This window comes from Delphinapterus leucas, chromosome 15, assembly GCF_059928025.1.
Source record: "Delphinapterus leucas isolate spDelLeu-1000000601 "Yukka" chromosome 15, BTC_Dleu_Yukka2, whole genome shotgun sequence".
Taxonomy (NCBI): domain Eukaryota; kingdom Metazoa; phylum Chordata; class Mammalia; order Artiodactyla; family Monodontidae; genus Delphinapterus; species Delphinapterus leucas.
The window spans coordinates 17,217,442-17,232,333 of NC_143143.1; the positions used below are offsets into that span (position 1 = coordinate 17,217,442).

Below are 14,892 nucleotides of genomic sequence, written 5' to 3' on the forward strand. Positions count from 1 at the left end.
AAAGTTGCTATTTTTTCTTGGGCTGCTGTGATACAGATTCTGCCACATTTTTTTCTTTTTTCTTCCTGAGGAAAGAGTTTGCCTTTGAAACCTGCCTTTGGGGCTTTGCAGTGCCACCAGCTAGCTCGGGGGCACATCAGATGTGACATTTGATGGAGGCAGTGCTGCCATATGGTCCAGGTGTCTGCATCTTCCTTTTAGGAACAGCTGGGGTTTGTGGTTGATTGCAGCTGTCCAGTTCAATGCCCGAGACAAGCTTTTGATTTTGCCAGGTGTGTCTGTGAGGCTGGGCTGAGTGAGAGGCTGTCACTCGCCGGGTATAGAGGTGGCTTCTGGGAGCTCCATCTAGACGAGTCTCTGCCACCGCTGCCCTCGAAATAGCAGAGGGAATTTCAAGGAAGACTTTTCTGGGCTCAGAGCAACTTGGCATTTTTATTAGATCAAAATGAAATCCAATATAGTACTGCTTGAGTCTGCTTCCTTTATTAAAATGGAAACAGACAATATTTCTGAAATAAATATCAATGCCAACTTGCTGGGCACACAGCCATGCAGCTTGGAGATACCTGAGACCCTGGCACTGGGGTAGAGAGAGCTGAGCCAGTATCAGCATCGGAATCCCCTGGAGGCCTCCCTGAAACACAGATTGCCCGGTCCCACCCCAGAGTGTCTGGCTGAGGAGATCAGGGTGGGGCCTGGGGTTCTGCATATCCAGAGACTCTGCTTCTGCTGCTCCACAGACCACATTCTGAACTGCACTTGTCCCTGGGCTGCTGCCAGGAGGGAGTCTGCATTTTGTCACCTGTTTGGGCTCTTCAGCAACTTCTGGATGGAAACTGCTGCTTCTAGGGCAGATTCTCTTCCCATCCATCTTCCTAAGACACAAAATCATGTCTTCTCCACCCCCTCCCAGCCCCAAACCTTCCTGTGAGAGCGTCCCTGGTGGGTGTCAGGTCCTGTGCCAACCCTCCTGGACATTCCCCGGGAAGCCTTCTCCAGCCATCCCATTCGTGCTTCAGCTTTCTTTCAGTCGCTCATCACTCTTGGAATCCTCCTTTGCTAACTCTCTCCCCACTGGGATGGAAATATCACGAGGACCAGGACCTTGTCACCACATTTGTGTGGCAGCCCCAGTGCCTAGCACGGGCTTGGGCCTCAGTACCTTTCCAGTGAATGGTTGAGCTCACTTTGTCTCCATGGGGTAGTTTCTCTGAGGACTGTTTCCATTTTACAGGTGAAGTTCCTTGGATTCCGAGCAACAGTGTCATTTTTCTTGGCTTAGAAGTCTGGGCGACTCTAAGCTCAAAGCTGTGTCATTGTTCTTTATGCCCATTTTTGCCCAAGGCAGTGTTTCTGCAATCATCCCCGATCCTAAGAAACACTTGGGGCCAGTTGTTAAAATACAGATTTCCCTGGAGATTCCAATTCCTTGGTTTGGGGCAGGCCAGGAATTGGCTTCAGGTAAGTCTGATGATACAGCAGAAACTCCAGGTGCAGGATAAACCCTGTACCCCCAGGGGCCTGCCGGGCCATTTACACCTGGCACCCAGCGTCTTTGCAGCTGCAGCCTTGCACTCCTCACCCCTCCAGCCCCGTGTACTGGGCTTTCCAGCCTCACAGACCATCTTGCTTTCCTCCAACCACCAACATCATGAGCTTTTTCACACCTCCTGAGAACCTCATCTACCTGCCAAGAACCTATTTCACACCCTGTTCCTTCTGCCTGAAATGACCTGCTCCCTGCCTCCCTTTGGCAAAAAACAAAAAAACAAACCCTACCAGTGGAGTTGTGAGCTTCACAGTGCTTTCCAAGTCTAGCTCAGATTCTAGCAATAGTAACCAGTCCCCTCTCCAGCCCCTAGCGGAGGTGGTGTGCTCACATCTGCATTTCCCTCCCCTGGCGCTCGAGTAGATGAGGGAGAATTTTATAGTGGTTACAAGTCCAGCCTGTGGAGTGAGGCTGCCTAGGTTCAAATCCCAGCAGTAAGACCCTGGACAAGCCACTTAACCTGTCTGAGCCTGAGTTTCCTCATCCGTGTAATGGGCATAGTAATGGCACCTAACTCCCATTTCTGAGGATTAAATGAGCCAGTGAACACGAGGCACGGTGAATGGCTCCTGACACAGTGAGAGCTGGAGGCATGTTTGCTCTTGTCATCTCTTCCCCTCACTAGACTGTGAGCACCCAGAGGACAGGTCTGCATCTGACTCCTGTCTGCAGACCCAGCACCCAGATGGAGGCGGACACACAGTAGGTGCTCAACAAATGAGGAAATGAAGGAATCAATGGCTCTGGGGAGAGGTGGCAGGTTCAATGGACTCAGCCTGATCCCGAGTGTGGGAAAGAGATGGAGAGAACGTTATGGCCCAGTAAGGAGTCCCCAGCAGATGGACTTTAGTGAAGAGAGGGATGAGACACCCATTCGATCTCCTAGGAGATAACCCATCCCCAAGGTAAACCAGAAAACCCAACCTTCCCCTCCACATGGATCCCACACAAATCCTTCCCAAATCCTCCATCGTATTCATTCAACAAATCTGCTCTCTCAGCACTGTGTGTGGAATTGTGCTGGGTGCCAAGGACACAGCGATGAATAAAAGCAGAGCTAGCCTGTGTCCTCATGTTACATACAGCCTAGAAGAGGAAAACGGGAGGAAACAAGTAAACAGATATTACCAAATATGATGGAGTTTCTGAAGCGCCCTCAGCATGCAGATTTACAGAGCAGGGTTGACTTGGAGAGGCAGTCAGGGCGGCAATGGAAGAGGGATGATGGTGTCACTAGCTGGAAGGGTCTCCAAAGCCAGACATCTCAGTGCCAACCTTGATTCATCTCCCCATCTCTCCCCACATCCCAAGTCTTTCTAGAGATAAGAGTTCAAGGTTGGGCAGCCAGACAGTAGGCTCTGGATGGGCCCATGAGTCCTGGAGAGAGTTCTTCAGTACCTTGGACAGCTGGTGGAGAGGGTCCATCTGGCTCTTCTGTGATAGGCTGAGCTCCTCTGGGGTCAAGAACGTCAATACCAGCCGCCTGCCCACCCTCACTAATTCCCCTACTGCCTTTGGAGCACCTTGGACAAGTCACTTCCCCTGTGATCACCCCCATTTCTCTGCACATCTGTGATGCCGCTCTTGGTCTTGAAGGACCCTTCCAACCCACTGAATCCATTTTGGAACAGTGGATGTGATTTCACACAATTCAGCAGAGCTGAGAGCTGATCTCCCGGGATCTTGGTGCCTTGGAGAGAGTTTGAGACAGTGATTTCCCACTGAGGGATTGAGATGTCAGGACTGGAAGAGGCTGAATGTTAAAAAACTGCATGTTTGATATTTGGACCAAAAATGGAAGATAAATCACATCTTCTGAGAACCTCCTATGGGCTGAATACTCTGCTAAGCCTGGGAGGTTCCAAGGGAATTTGAAGCACAGTACTTGCTGCCAACCCTCTGAGTGAGACCTTGGATAGATCTCTTCCCACCTCTGGGCCTTGGCCACCTCATCTGTGAAGAGAGGTGGGTGAACCCAAACCCCCTCTATACTGGCATTTTTAAATTTTCACATCTCTCTGATGTCACATAATGAAAGGCTTCTAGCAAGGGGCCTGCAGGGTCTGCTGACTCCTTTGTAACTAACATCCATTTGCGGGCCCAGAGAGGTGAAGTTACTTGTCAAAAGTCACACAGCTTTAAAAAAAAATAGGTTCACTCAGCTTGTCAGTGGTGGAGCCTGGATTTGAACCTTTTGACTATCAGACTCCAATACAGTTCCCTGCCCTGACTCTGTACCCAAAGGAGGAGAGGCTAGCAAAGAGACTCTCAAATGTACAGAATCTCAGGGAGGGTGGGCCGAGCACATGCCTCCAGCTCAGGGGTCGCTCCTTCTCCTCCCGCATGGTTTCTTCATTTGTTATAAAAAGTCAGCTCAGGACATGCTCTGTGCCCAGCCAGGTGCTGGGGGCTGCGGGCTCTGGAATGAAGCAGACCCAGTCCCTGACGGCACTGAGTCCCCAGGTTAGCTGGGGAGACTCCGGAGTCATGGGACAAAGACGCCGGCCGGGAAGTAGTCAGAGGTCAGAAATGGCCCCCTGTGGGCTGAGTCGAGGCTGAGAGATGCTGTTTGGCCCACAGACGGTTTTAAATGCTTTAAAAGCCTTAGTTGTCATCATTTAAAAGCCAGGAGATTTGATTTCAAAATCCCAATTTTCAGTTTCTCTGATCATTTTGGGAGATCAGAGCCCACATTCCCCACGGCAACAGTTAACCAAAGCTGAGGAAAGGCTGCTTCTGGCCACTTCACCCAATTACGTCATTTGCTTGGGCCAGTAGGCATTTTGAGGTGGGATTCTCTGATTTATAGCATAAGGCTTTTTCTTTTTTCCTGGCTGGTGACTGGCCCCAAAGTAAAGGAACCAGGAGAAGGGAAGTGAGTGAGGAGTCGTGGTGGGCTGTAGGGTGTATGGTGAGGTCAGGGCTCCCCTCACTGTAAATGGCTCTGGGCCCCAAGCCCCTCCTGGGAGGCTAGAGAAGGGAGGAGGACCCCAGTCATCAGCGAATTGACCTGATTTTGACTCACAGAAGGATAAGGATCATGGCCCTTCTTTTTCCTTAAAATCACATGATCACTTTCTCTCTGTTCCAACAAACTCTCCAAGGTTCTGCCTGTTGGCAACGGTAAGCAGCTACAATCATTTCTAAATACTCATTTAGAAAAACAATCAAGGCTTTCTGTGCACCAAATATTTGCTTTTAGATTTAAAAAAAAAATCCCAACACCTATATCTTGGCAGCAGGAACTTCCAAAGAATGCAACTGTTTCAGTGACTGGGGCCAAAACAAACGTTTTTCCTGAGGCCAAACGATTCCAGAATGTTTGGCAAATGTTTCCCACCCCTTTTTAAAATACAGTAAAATTAGCAAAGCACCAACATTAAAGAATATTAAAAATAGAAGAAACGCCAAAGGAAAAAAAAATCACGCTTGCACACTCCCCACCATTGGTACAACCATCCCCATCTTTGCCTGTTCCCTTCCAGCCTTTGTTATGGGGAAGAATCTCCCAATAGTCAGAGCTACTTTGGGGGTGGAGGAAGAGTGATGAGCTGTCTGTCCTTGGAGGAGTGTAAGCAGCCGCTTGGCTTCAGCAGGAATTCCCACCTCAAGGGGCTTGCTCTGAAGGATGTCTGACCCTAAAGGATGAGAAGTATATCTGAGCATCCTTTAGAGCTCGGAGGGGGAAGCAAACGAACAGAGAACACATTTCTTTTAATGCTGAAGTTTCGAATCAGGAAGAAATTGATTCAACCCAGCAGGCCTGTAGCTGTGAATCCTAAGGCAGCTGCTTATGTTGGCTGAGTCTCAGTTTCCTCATCTGTAAAATGGGCTCAGGCTTGCGAGGACAGAACCTAGCAGGGTGTGTAGACTATAAGCACTCTGTCGCTGTTAGTTTTCCCCTTTGCCCTTTGAGCCAGTCCCACCCACCATGCCACGCAGTCTCTCCTCCCTGTGATCCCTTTGTTCTTATCTTTCTGGCTCCATTGATTCACCATGGAATATTCTCCAGGGGTTGAGCCATTTTTCTGCTGGGCTGTCTAATGCTGGGGGTGTTGCTGACAGAGCACCACTTGGAGTGGATGCTCCAAGAGAGGGAGACCCCTGAGGCTGGAGAGAGGATGTCCGGAGGGCTTCCTGTAGGAGGAGAAACTTGAGCTGGGCTTTGAGTGTTCAATTCAGCAGTAGGTACAAGGGCATTTCAGGCAGGTCCCAGCTTGGAGATGGAAATGGGTCTGGTGTGTTAGGAAGACATGAAGGAGGTGCTTGGGTGAAGGCAGGGGAGCGAGCTTCCGAGAATCAAGAACAGAAGAGTGAGCATGTTGGATCAGTCGAGCCTCCCAGCCCCTGTGCTTGCCCAGGCCGTCAAGAGCAGAGGGCCGTAGTGGGAGGCGGTAGAGTCTCTGCCCCACGTCTCGGCCCAGGGAGCTGCTCAGGGCCGGCTTTGGGACGTCCACGTACTTGCTCGCTGGCCTGAGGTCAAGTACAATTGGGGCCCAGGAGTCATCTACACTGTTCTCCTTCTAACCCTCCCACAGCTCCTCGAGCACGTGGGAGCCCACAGCGGAGCCCAGGGAAGCCTGACAGGGTGGGTGGCTGGGGGGCAGGTGAGGCTGTGGGTAGGTGAAGGGGGGGATGGAAAGTTGGTGGGTGGATGGCTTGAGTGGGGTGGGTGAATGTCAGGGCAGGTGGGTGTGCAGGGTTGGTGGTGGGGCAGTGTGGGATTGTTGGATGGGTATGTTGGTGAGTTAAGGGGTAGAGACTTGATGAGTTAGTGGGTGTGTTGGCAGCTTGGGAAGCAAATGAGTAACCGGATGAGTTGGAGAGCGGCTGGGTGGCCGGATGGGTGGATGTCTCAGGTTATGGGTAGATGTGTGTGTGGGAAGCCAGGCTGGTGGGAGTATTATGGGGTGCTGGGAGGCTGGATGAGGCAATGGCGGGCGTATGGTGTGTTGAGAGGTGGGAGATGCCTGAGTGGGTTCTAGGGCTGTGGCAGGCTCCTGGGGGGATCGTGTGTGAGTGATGGTGGATATCTTGGTGGGTTGGTGAGTGGATGGCAGCGGATACTGGCAGGTGGATGTCTAGGTGTTGGTGGACCGGTGGACAGAGAGGTGGGTGATGGGGGCGTGGCAGAGGTGGAGAGCTGGGTGGGCGGATGGTGATACGGTGAGTGGGACGGTGGGTAGAGAGCTGGGTGTAGCTTGATAGATGGGTGGGTGGGGAGCTGGTGGGGGTCGGTGGGCCGATGGGGTGGGGGTGGAGGAAGGCAGCCGTTGGCACTGACCACGCCGTCTCTCTGCAGGATACCAGCCACACATGGGAGATTCCTGGCCCCGGAGCTCTGCACAGGAGGTGCCAGAGCTGAACCGCCAGTGCTGGGTCCTGGGGCACTGGGTGTGACAGCGACCAGCCTGGCTCCAGACCTCGGGCCGTCATCGGCACCAGCCCCCTGCTGCAAGACCACTGGTCTGGCGCCTTTGGAAACCTGGCCTGTGTGGGACACATGTGGCCTGCCCTGCCCGCAGCTGCCTGGGTCTCAGGGTCCTGGAAACGGGGCCAGGGCAGCCAGAGGGACTCTGGGACAGCAACTCCTAACTCTCGCCACCGCCACATGCAGAGCCCTGCTGGGTGCAGCTGGGATGCCGGGAGAGACACAGACCTCGGCCACCAAAAACCTGGGACCCACGAGCCAGCCGGGAAGTTCAGGAGGTCCCCAGTGTGCAGAGCCCTGCGGGGGGCAGGGAATGGGTGGGGCTTCCTGAAGGAGGGGCAGTGGCGGTGGCACCAGGGGCATCACACAGCAGGCACACAGCAAGGGCTCAATAAATGCTTGTTGAATCTGTTTCCTTGCCGTGTGTGGAGGCCAGTTGCTCTCTGGGCCGTGGCTGCCCCCTCCTGGCCCCCCCATCAGGTCCCTAAGGAACCTGAAGATGAGATGGCCCTGAGTGTGCTGGTCAGGGCCAGACATTGATGCATGGGCGGGTGGGGCAAAGTGGGGAACCTGGAGCTGAGGCTAGGTCTGGGGGGTGGGGTCAGGATGGAGCCAGGCTGGCAGGCTGCCTTGGATTCCAGAGGGTGGGCGAGGTGGGGGCCGGGCAGGTGGGAGATTTGGGTGGACAAGAGACAGGCCCTCAAACCCAGGCACTAAGCTACCCTGCCTCCCACAGGGACCCTTTACCCTGTGTCTAGAGCCACATTTACATGGAATCTTAAGGCTTAGGTGACTGGGGAAACATTCCTATTGTGAAGACGAGGGAACCTGGGATCACAGAGATGATGTAACTTGCCCAAGACCACAGAGCTAGCAAACGGCAGGTGAGGGTTTGAACCAGGACCCCTGACTCCAAGAGGCCTCATCCCTTCCCAGAAGGATTTCTAGAGCTTTCCCTCAAGTAGAGAATGTTTTTCATTCTTTCATAAACCCGTCATCCAACCATCCATCATCCATTTTCCATCCATCCATCCACCTATCCAGCCAGCCAGCCAGCCACCCATCCATTCATCCATTATCCACCCATCAGTGGTCTTTCTTCCTTGTATCAGACATCCATCCATCATCCTTTCATGCACCACCCGTCCTCGTTATTCAACCATCCATCCATCTGTGTATCCATCTATCCAATGATCTAATTCATTGTGCCCCTACTATGTGCCGAGCACTGTGGTAGGCGCTCGAGACAGGATACTGAACCATCCAGAGAGGGCGTGTGTCCTCACAGAGCTCACAGGTGGGCAGGACACATAACTAGACAGGTGATTATATAGGGCAGTGCGCGAAGTGCTCTGGGACCAGGCAGCCTGGATTCAGATCCCAGCTCCTCCACTTGAGACCTTGGGCAAGTTACCTGACCTCTCTGTGCCTCAACCCCGTGGGCACATGGGGGTCATCAGCACACCTACCTCTTAAAACTATTCTGAGGGTTAAAGGAGGGAATGTATGCGAAGCTTTTAGAACAGAGCCTGGCACACAAACACTGTTGGTGTTTGCTGTCACCTCAATGAGGGGAACTGGGGGGGGGCGCTGCAGGAGCCCAGAGGCAGCACCTGCTTCCTGGGGGGGGGGTGGTCAGGGGAGGCTCCTGTGGGAAAATGACGTTTAAGCTGAGACATGAAGTTGTCTAGATGTTGGGCAGGCAAAAATGTAGAGGGGAAGAAAGTTGGGAACATTATAGGAACTTTAGGATAGTCTAGATGGCAGGTGCGGAGAGAAGGGAGAGCAACGGAGGTGATGAGAAATGTGGCAGCAGAGGTCGGTGGAGCCAGAGGGACTCTGAAGCCTCTTCAGGATGGAGCAGCAGGGGATGCTTTCAGCAGAGTGGGAAGCGCCCAGCTGTGCATTCCAGGAAGGTCCCCGCAGCTCTGGACAGAGAACAGATGCGGGAGGACGGGCCCCTTCCTCACCCTCACCACACCTGAAGGGAGAGAAGAGGGTGGGCTGCTTCAGCACGGAGGCCCTGGGATGGGACACTGAAAGCAGATTCAGGAGCTAGTCAGCAGGGAAGATAGGCCGATGTGGGGGGAGGAGAGGGGAAAGTCAGCGATGACTCTCGGGTTATGGGCTGCGGGAGGCGGGGGCAGGGTCAGATGTGTTGAGTCTCAGGTGCCTGGGGGACACCAGGTGGAGGTGTGTGCTATTCATTCATTCATTCATGCAGCTGTTAAGTCAGTGATTCATTCATCCAGTAAATATTGCAGACCTACCGTGAGGGGTGGGAGCTGGGTCTGGGAGACAGACTGGGACCCAAATAAAAAGGCTTTGAGTGTCAGGACAAGAGGGTCAGGCTTTGGCCTCTGGGCGAGAAAAAACCACAGCAGCAGAGTGAGGCTGGGCAGGGGTGTGTCCAAAGGGAAATCTGGCCCAGGGCCCCTTGGAGCTCTTTATTCTCACCCAGGATCCTTTCAAAGTTACAAGTGGACCACAGAGGTCCGGGAGATGAGTTTCATTGGCACATGGGAAAAATTTTAATCTATTTTAATAGTTGTGTTTATGTAAATGTGTATTAGGAAAAAAATGTATAACGGGCACATTAGTGCCATGATTTCACAGACGTTATTGCTTAAGATGAAACCAAAGTAGGCATTTAAGTTCAAAGGAAAAACGTTGGCTTAAAGAAAAATATTAAATAAATAATCGTGGAAGTGGTATGTGATTATGGTACGCGGACGGCTCAAGCGAGGGCCATTCTTACCCTCTGCTCAGGCCAGAGAGGGAGACGGGGAGGAGGGAGGAGGCCCATGGGACCGCTCAGGCTTCAAGTCCTTTTCGGCACCTGCTGGGCGGCGGGGAGAAGTAGCTGTCTTTCAGTCTCACAGAGGTTGCAGCAAGAAGGCTGCAGGTTAGATTAAAGGAAGCACTTCCAGGCAGGCCAGGTGAGTGATCCCAATGAGTCCCTACTGAGAGTTACTGGAAGGGTTGTCTTCTTGCAGGGAGCAAATGCCACACTGTCTGTCTGAACCTGGGAGGAGGAAGGACCACCTGGTTTGAAAGCAGGGGTCCTGGGTGAGCACACACAGGCTTGGATGGGGAGGCAAAGGCGTCCTCCTCCCGCCCCGGTGGACAACTTTCCCAGCTCCATACCCTGCACTGAGCAGACATGGATAGAATGACCACCCGTCTGTCCATGGATAGAATGGCCGTTGGCCTTGGATGTTGACCTTGACCCCCATAGGTTGGCCTGACCCACAGCCCAGAGTAGTTCTTATGCAGCCTGTTCTGCGCTGGGCACCTGCTCCCAGCCTGCCTGTAGCCACACACCCTGGGCTTGTGTGCACACGCCAACCTCGACATTGTATAAGCTTGAGTTAGCAACTTGTACGTGCACAGCTGCTAACCCACCCTTGCCTGTGTGCTCCCACTGGCCCTGAGCACGCGTTCATGTGGGCACGTGCTGGCCCTGGACACGTAACAGCCCTGGACCTGTGACTGCACATGCCCCGTGCCCTGAAATGAGGCTCTGCCCTCTTGTTTGCTCACGTCACCCCCTTTCTCCCCAGGTGCCCTTGGGGCCATGGTCCTTCCCCTGCCCGGGGGCTAGCGGGCAGGTCCAGGCCTCTGGAGGTCACTGGGTTGACTGCCTTCTTCGGCTGGTGGCTGTGATGAGCTGTCCTCCCCGCCACCAGCACCAAAGCCAACCCATCCTGGCCACACACTCCCTCAGGTAATGGAAGCGTCAACTTGATTCATGGCCTTTCCTCCGCGTCAGCCAGGCCTGATGACAAGGCACGCTGGGAGGCTCATCTCTGGGAAGAGCTGCTGCTTCCAAGGTGCTGACTCCTTGTTTGGGAGGAAGTGGGGACAGAGGAAAGCAGCTGGGGCTGCAGAGTTAGTTCAAATCCTGAGACCACCGCTGGCCTGCATTGGGCCTCATTCATCGAGAACTGTTTGCCGAGGGGCTTCCGTGTGCCAGGCGCTGAGTGTGCACTGGAGCTGCCACGGTGAGTCAGAAAGACACTGACTCTATTCTCATGGAAAGTATATTCCAGGGAGGAGACAGAGATGACTTTAATAATTCTAACAAAAATATCAGTTCAGCTTCTGAGAAGCGCTGTGTAGGCGAACCACGGAAAGACCGGATTTAAACTGCAGGGGTGAGGGCGGGCCTCTCAGAGGAAGGGCCATGGCAACAGGGATTGAAGGATGAGGAAGGAGGCGATGAGGCGGTGTGGGCAGAAGTCACAGCATGTGCAAAGGCCCTGGGGTCGACATGAATGCCGTGTGGTTGTGTGTGACACCGGGACAGTATGCCTGGAGCTCCAGGTGAGGGCATGAGGGCTGCTACTGAGCAGGCGTCTGGGGTCAGAGTGTGTGGGGCCTTGTGGATTATGGCAAGTTTGGCCTTCACCTGGAAGGCTGCAGGGAACCTCTGATAGGAGGGTTTTAAGAGATGGACACATCAGCTCTGCGTTTTGGGAAATTCATCCAGGTCTGGGAGATGGGGTGCAGGGCAGAGGCAGGGTGACCAGAGAGGAGCTGCTGCAGGTCCTGGAGGGAGATGGGGAGGGGGGGAGGGGCACCTGGACTGGGTTGGCCTTTCTCTGAGCCTCCCTTTGGGGCTTTGATACTGTGCAGGCAGGGATGCTGTAGGCCACATGAGGCCTTCGTGGAAACCAGGAAAGAGTGAGTGTCCTCTGAGTGGATGACTTAGAAAAGCTCCTGTCCCCAAAGCACGAGAGATGGGGCCCTGGAGCACACAGCCTGGGAGGCCTGGAGTTTAGCTCCACCCCTCACCCCTCACCCCTCACCCCTCACCCAGGGCCTTTGGGCAGTGAACGAATTACACCGTGGTGCTGGTGGACAGCCCCGCCGTGGGATCAAAGATAAACTCAGCCCAGCTGGACCAGCCCAGGAAAAGCCAGTCTCCTCCGCATGGGGATTTACTGCACAGACAGAAAATCACGGCGCGGGACCTCTTCCCTGTGCCCGCACAGCCCAGCCCACCATACCCTGGAAATTGCTTCTCGGGCCACATTTCACCCCGGACTGACGCTGTCTGAGCCTCTGCCTTCGGGGAGGCCGGTGGCTGGTGGATGGCCAGAGGCCTGGCAGGGGAGCAGGCAGCGGCCAGGACTGGCCAGGACATTGGGGAGGGAGGGTCCCTGGGACTCGGGGGGCGGGGAGCGGGAAGGGGCCTCTGCCTTGGAGAAGTTCCATGGCATGAGGCCAAGATGGTGAGTCAGTGCACCAAGCCCCCTTCCCTGGACCCTGCTGACCCTCCCCCAGAACTTCCAGGGTGAGTGGGTGGGTGTCAGGGGCGGGAGGTGCAGGCAGGGTGGGTTAGAGAGAGGAAGCGAGGGAGGGGCTCAGAGCAGGGACAAGAGCTGGTGGGGGAGGGGAGAGCACTCACTCTCTAAGGCCAGTGCCCTTTGAGGACGACCAGCTGAGGCTGGAGGGCATCCCGGAAGTTCAGGTGGGCGGAGTGGGAGAGAGTGCCGCACCGCTCTGGTGAGGAGCCTCGGCCCAGAGCTGGGCAGCCCTGGGGTCCCATCTCAGCCCCCAGGCCACTCTCTTACTGTGAAAGCCTCAGTTTGCACACCTATAAAATGAGGGAAATCGGGCTTCCCTGGTGGCGCAGTGGTTGAGAGACCACCTGCCGATGCAGGGGACACGGGCTTGTCCGGGGAAGATCCCACGTGCCACGGAGCGGCTGGGCCCGTGAGCCATGGCCGCTGAGCCTGCGCGTCCGGAGCCTGTGCTCCGCAACGGGAGAGGCCACAACAGTGAGAGGCCCGCGTACCCACCCCAAAAAATAAATAAATAAACATGAGGGCAATCATGGAACTTAGCCAGCGTGCTCTCCCTCCCAGGAGATGCCCCAAGGGCACCCAGAGCGACTCCACAGAGCAAGCATGGCTGGCACCCTGCAACCTGGGTAAGGAAGCTGAGGAAGCGCGGGGCACAAGGTCACTCGAGAAGGTCGCACAGCTAGGAGGTGGTGGGGCCACACTTGAGCCCTGGCTGGCTGGCCCCAGGGCCGTTGCTCCCATCAACAGCACGCTGGGGAAAGGGTACCCTCGAGGTCTTGGTGTCTGACAGTGATGTGCGCCTTCAGTGACGAAACCCACAGAGCATCCAGCTTGGTATGGGCTTCGCCTGCGTTGGCTGTTATTTATTTTGTTGTTATTATCACAGAATACGACTACCAAAGGCTGCCCCTTTGGCAGGGGCTGAGTGGAGCTGTTTCCCAGAGGCTGGGAACCTGGAAGTGGTGTCGTGAGTGCCACGTAGAGGTCCAGGGACATGCCTGACCGCCAGCCCCATGGCACATTGGGACACACGACAGATGCCTCGTCTGCCTCCCCCGGCCCCCTGGCCTGGGCCTGTTGCCTGACTGGATGTTTGAAGCTTGAGTCCCAGGCCCCCAGGATAGCTCTCTGCGTGCCTAGGAGGCTGAGCCCCACCCCTGCCGGGCCCTACAGCACTGTCCCCCCGTCCCCCCTGCTCTTCCACATGATCAAACTGTCTCTGTCTCAGGGGTGCCAAGTCGGATGCTGTGGAGTTGTGATGTCGAGGCCAGCGAGGCAAAAGGGGCTGGTGGGGACTGTGGTGATCCGGGAGGAGCTGCCAGGCTCAGGGCCAGCTCTGGCTTTGGGGACCATCTGGTAATGTGGGATGAGAGCTGCCAGGGCTTCCGGTTTTTCCAGAGAAGCAGGGAATTGCCAGACCAGTGCAGCCAACGAACCCCGAGGAGGCTGAGCCTCCGGACTGTGAGCTGCCGTTCCACTCCGAGGCCAGGGGGTGCCTGGAGACTCAGGAAAGGGCCATCCTGGCTCCAGGTGGGGTGGGAGGTGAGGCCTGCGGTGGGACCCAGGGCATCTCAGCAAACGTGTCTGGGCATGGGGCAGCTGTCACCTGTTTGGCTACAGAAACAACAGCCTTGGCAGGCTCTGCAGGACCCTCTGGGCCCTTCTGAGGTCATGGTGCCAGTGCTGGAACTGTTTGGAGCCAAACAGACAGACAGACAGAAGCAGGTCCTTCCCACTGTAGATTAGAGAAGGCAGGTCCCCAGGGCACAGAGGCCTGGGGGGAGGCTCCCCTGGGAGCCTGTGCCTGCTCTTCCTTAATCCTCTTGTCAGCTGTGGCCAAGATTCATTCCCAGCAGACCATGCCTGGGTGCCAACAAGCCCCTGCGTGCCAACTGACAGCTATGGTTTGGGGCTGATTTACACCCCTGTGTTTACAGGGTCGGGGTGGGATGCAGGGAACAGGAAGCGGGATGTGGAGAGAGAGGAAGGCCTCTGTTCTCCAGGAGGGCTGGGGGTGGGGACTGTAGCTCCAGTCGGCAAAGGTTACCCCACTGACCCCTGCCCTTCTGCCCCTGGGGATTGAGGGGCGGGGCGGAGGTCTCAGGAATAATCCCCTCCCTCCCTTTACCTCCCTGGAGAGGCGAGGAGGGCTGGGGGGAACCAGCCCTGGGCACTCATGGAGTCAGGGGTCAGGGACCGAAACCTCCCGGGGGCCAGGAAGGGAGGGAGGGCTGATGTTCAGGTTGAGCTGGGGTGGACGGTCGGCTACGCAGGACTTGTAACCGGATTTATTTGGCTCACTCAATGTTTACTTTAACTGAAACAATTTAGAGCCAACATTTAAAAGTCCGATTTCACATTAAAAATAATGAAAACACCTGAATTCCTGGCTTCCCTTAAAACCCCTGAAGATCTGGTCTTGCGGGACCCTGGGTGCTGAGCTGCAGCTGCCCCCTAGAAGGGGCCCGTGCTGCCCTATTGACCAGGTCTTTGGAGGCCAGCTTTGCTCCCCGACGTTGCCTGCCTGGTTCCTGAGCAACAGGGACCCAGGCCCAGGGCCCTGGCTGGTGGCTGGAGAGGCTTAGAAGTTGGGATGCCCG

General features: G+C 55.2%; 1 protein-coding gene across 1 annotated transcript in view; it reads left to right on the forward strand.

Moving 5' to 3' along the window:
* GSG1L (GSG1 like) overlaps positions 1 to 8,502 on the forward strand; it is a 220,404-nt gene extending 211,902 nt beyond the window's left edge. Inside the window, exon 7 of the mRNA XM_022588444.2 lies at positions 6,852 to 8,502. Within this exon, the coding sequence (XP_022444152.1) occupies positions 6,852 to 6,949 (98 nt within the window). The 3' untranslated portion in view covers positions 6,950 to 8,502. The remainder of the gene's footprint in view (positions 1 to 6,851) is intronic.
* Positions 8,503 to 14,892: the final 6,390 nt, after the last annotated feature.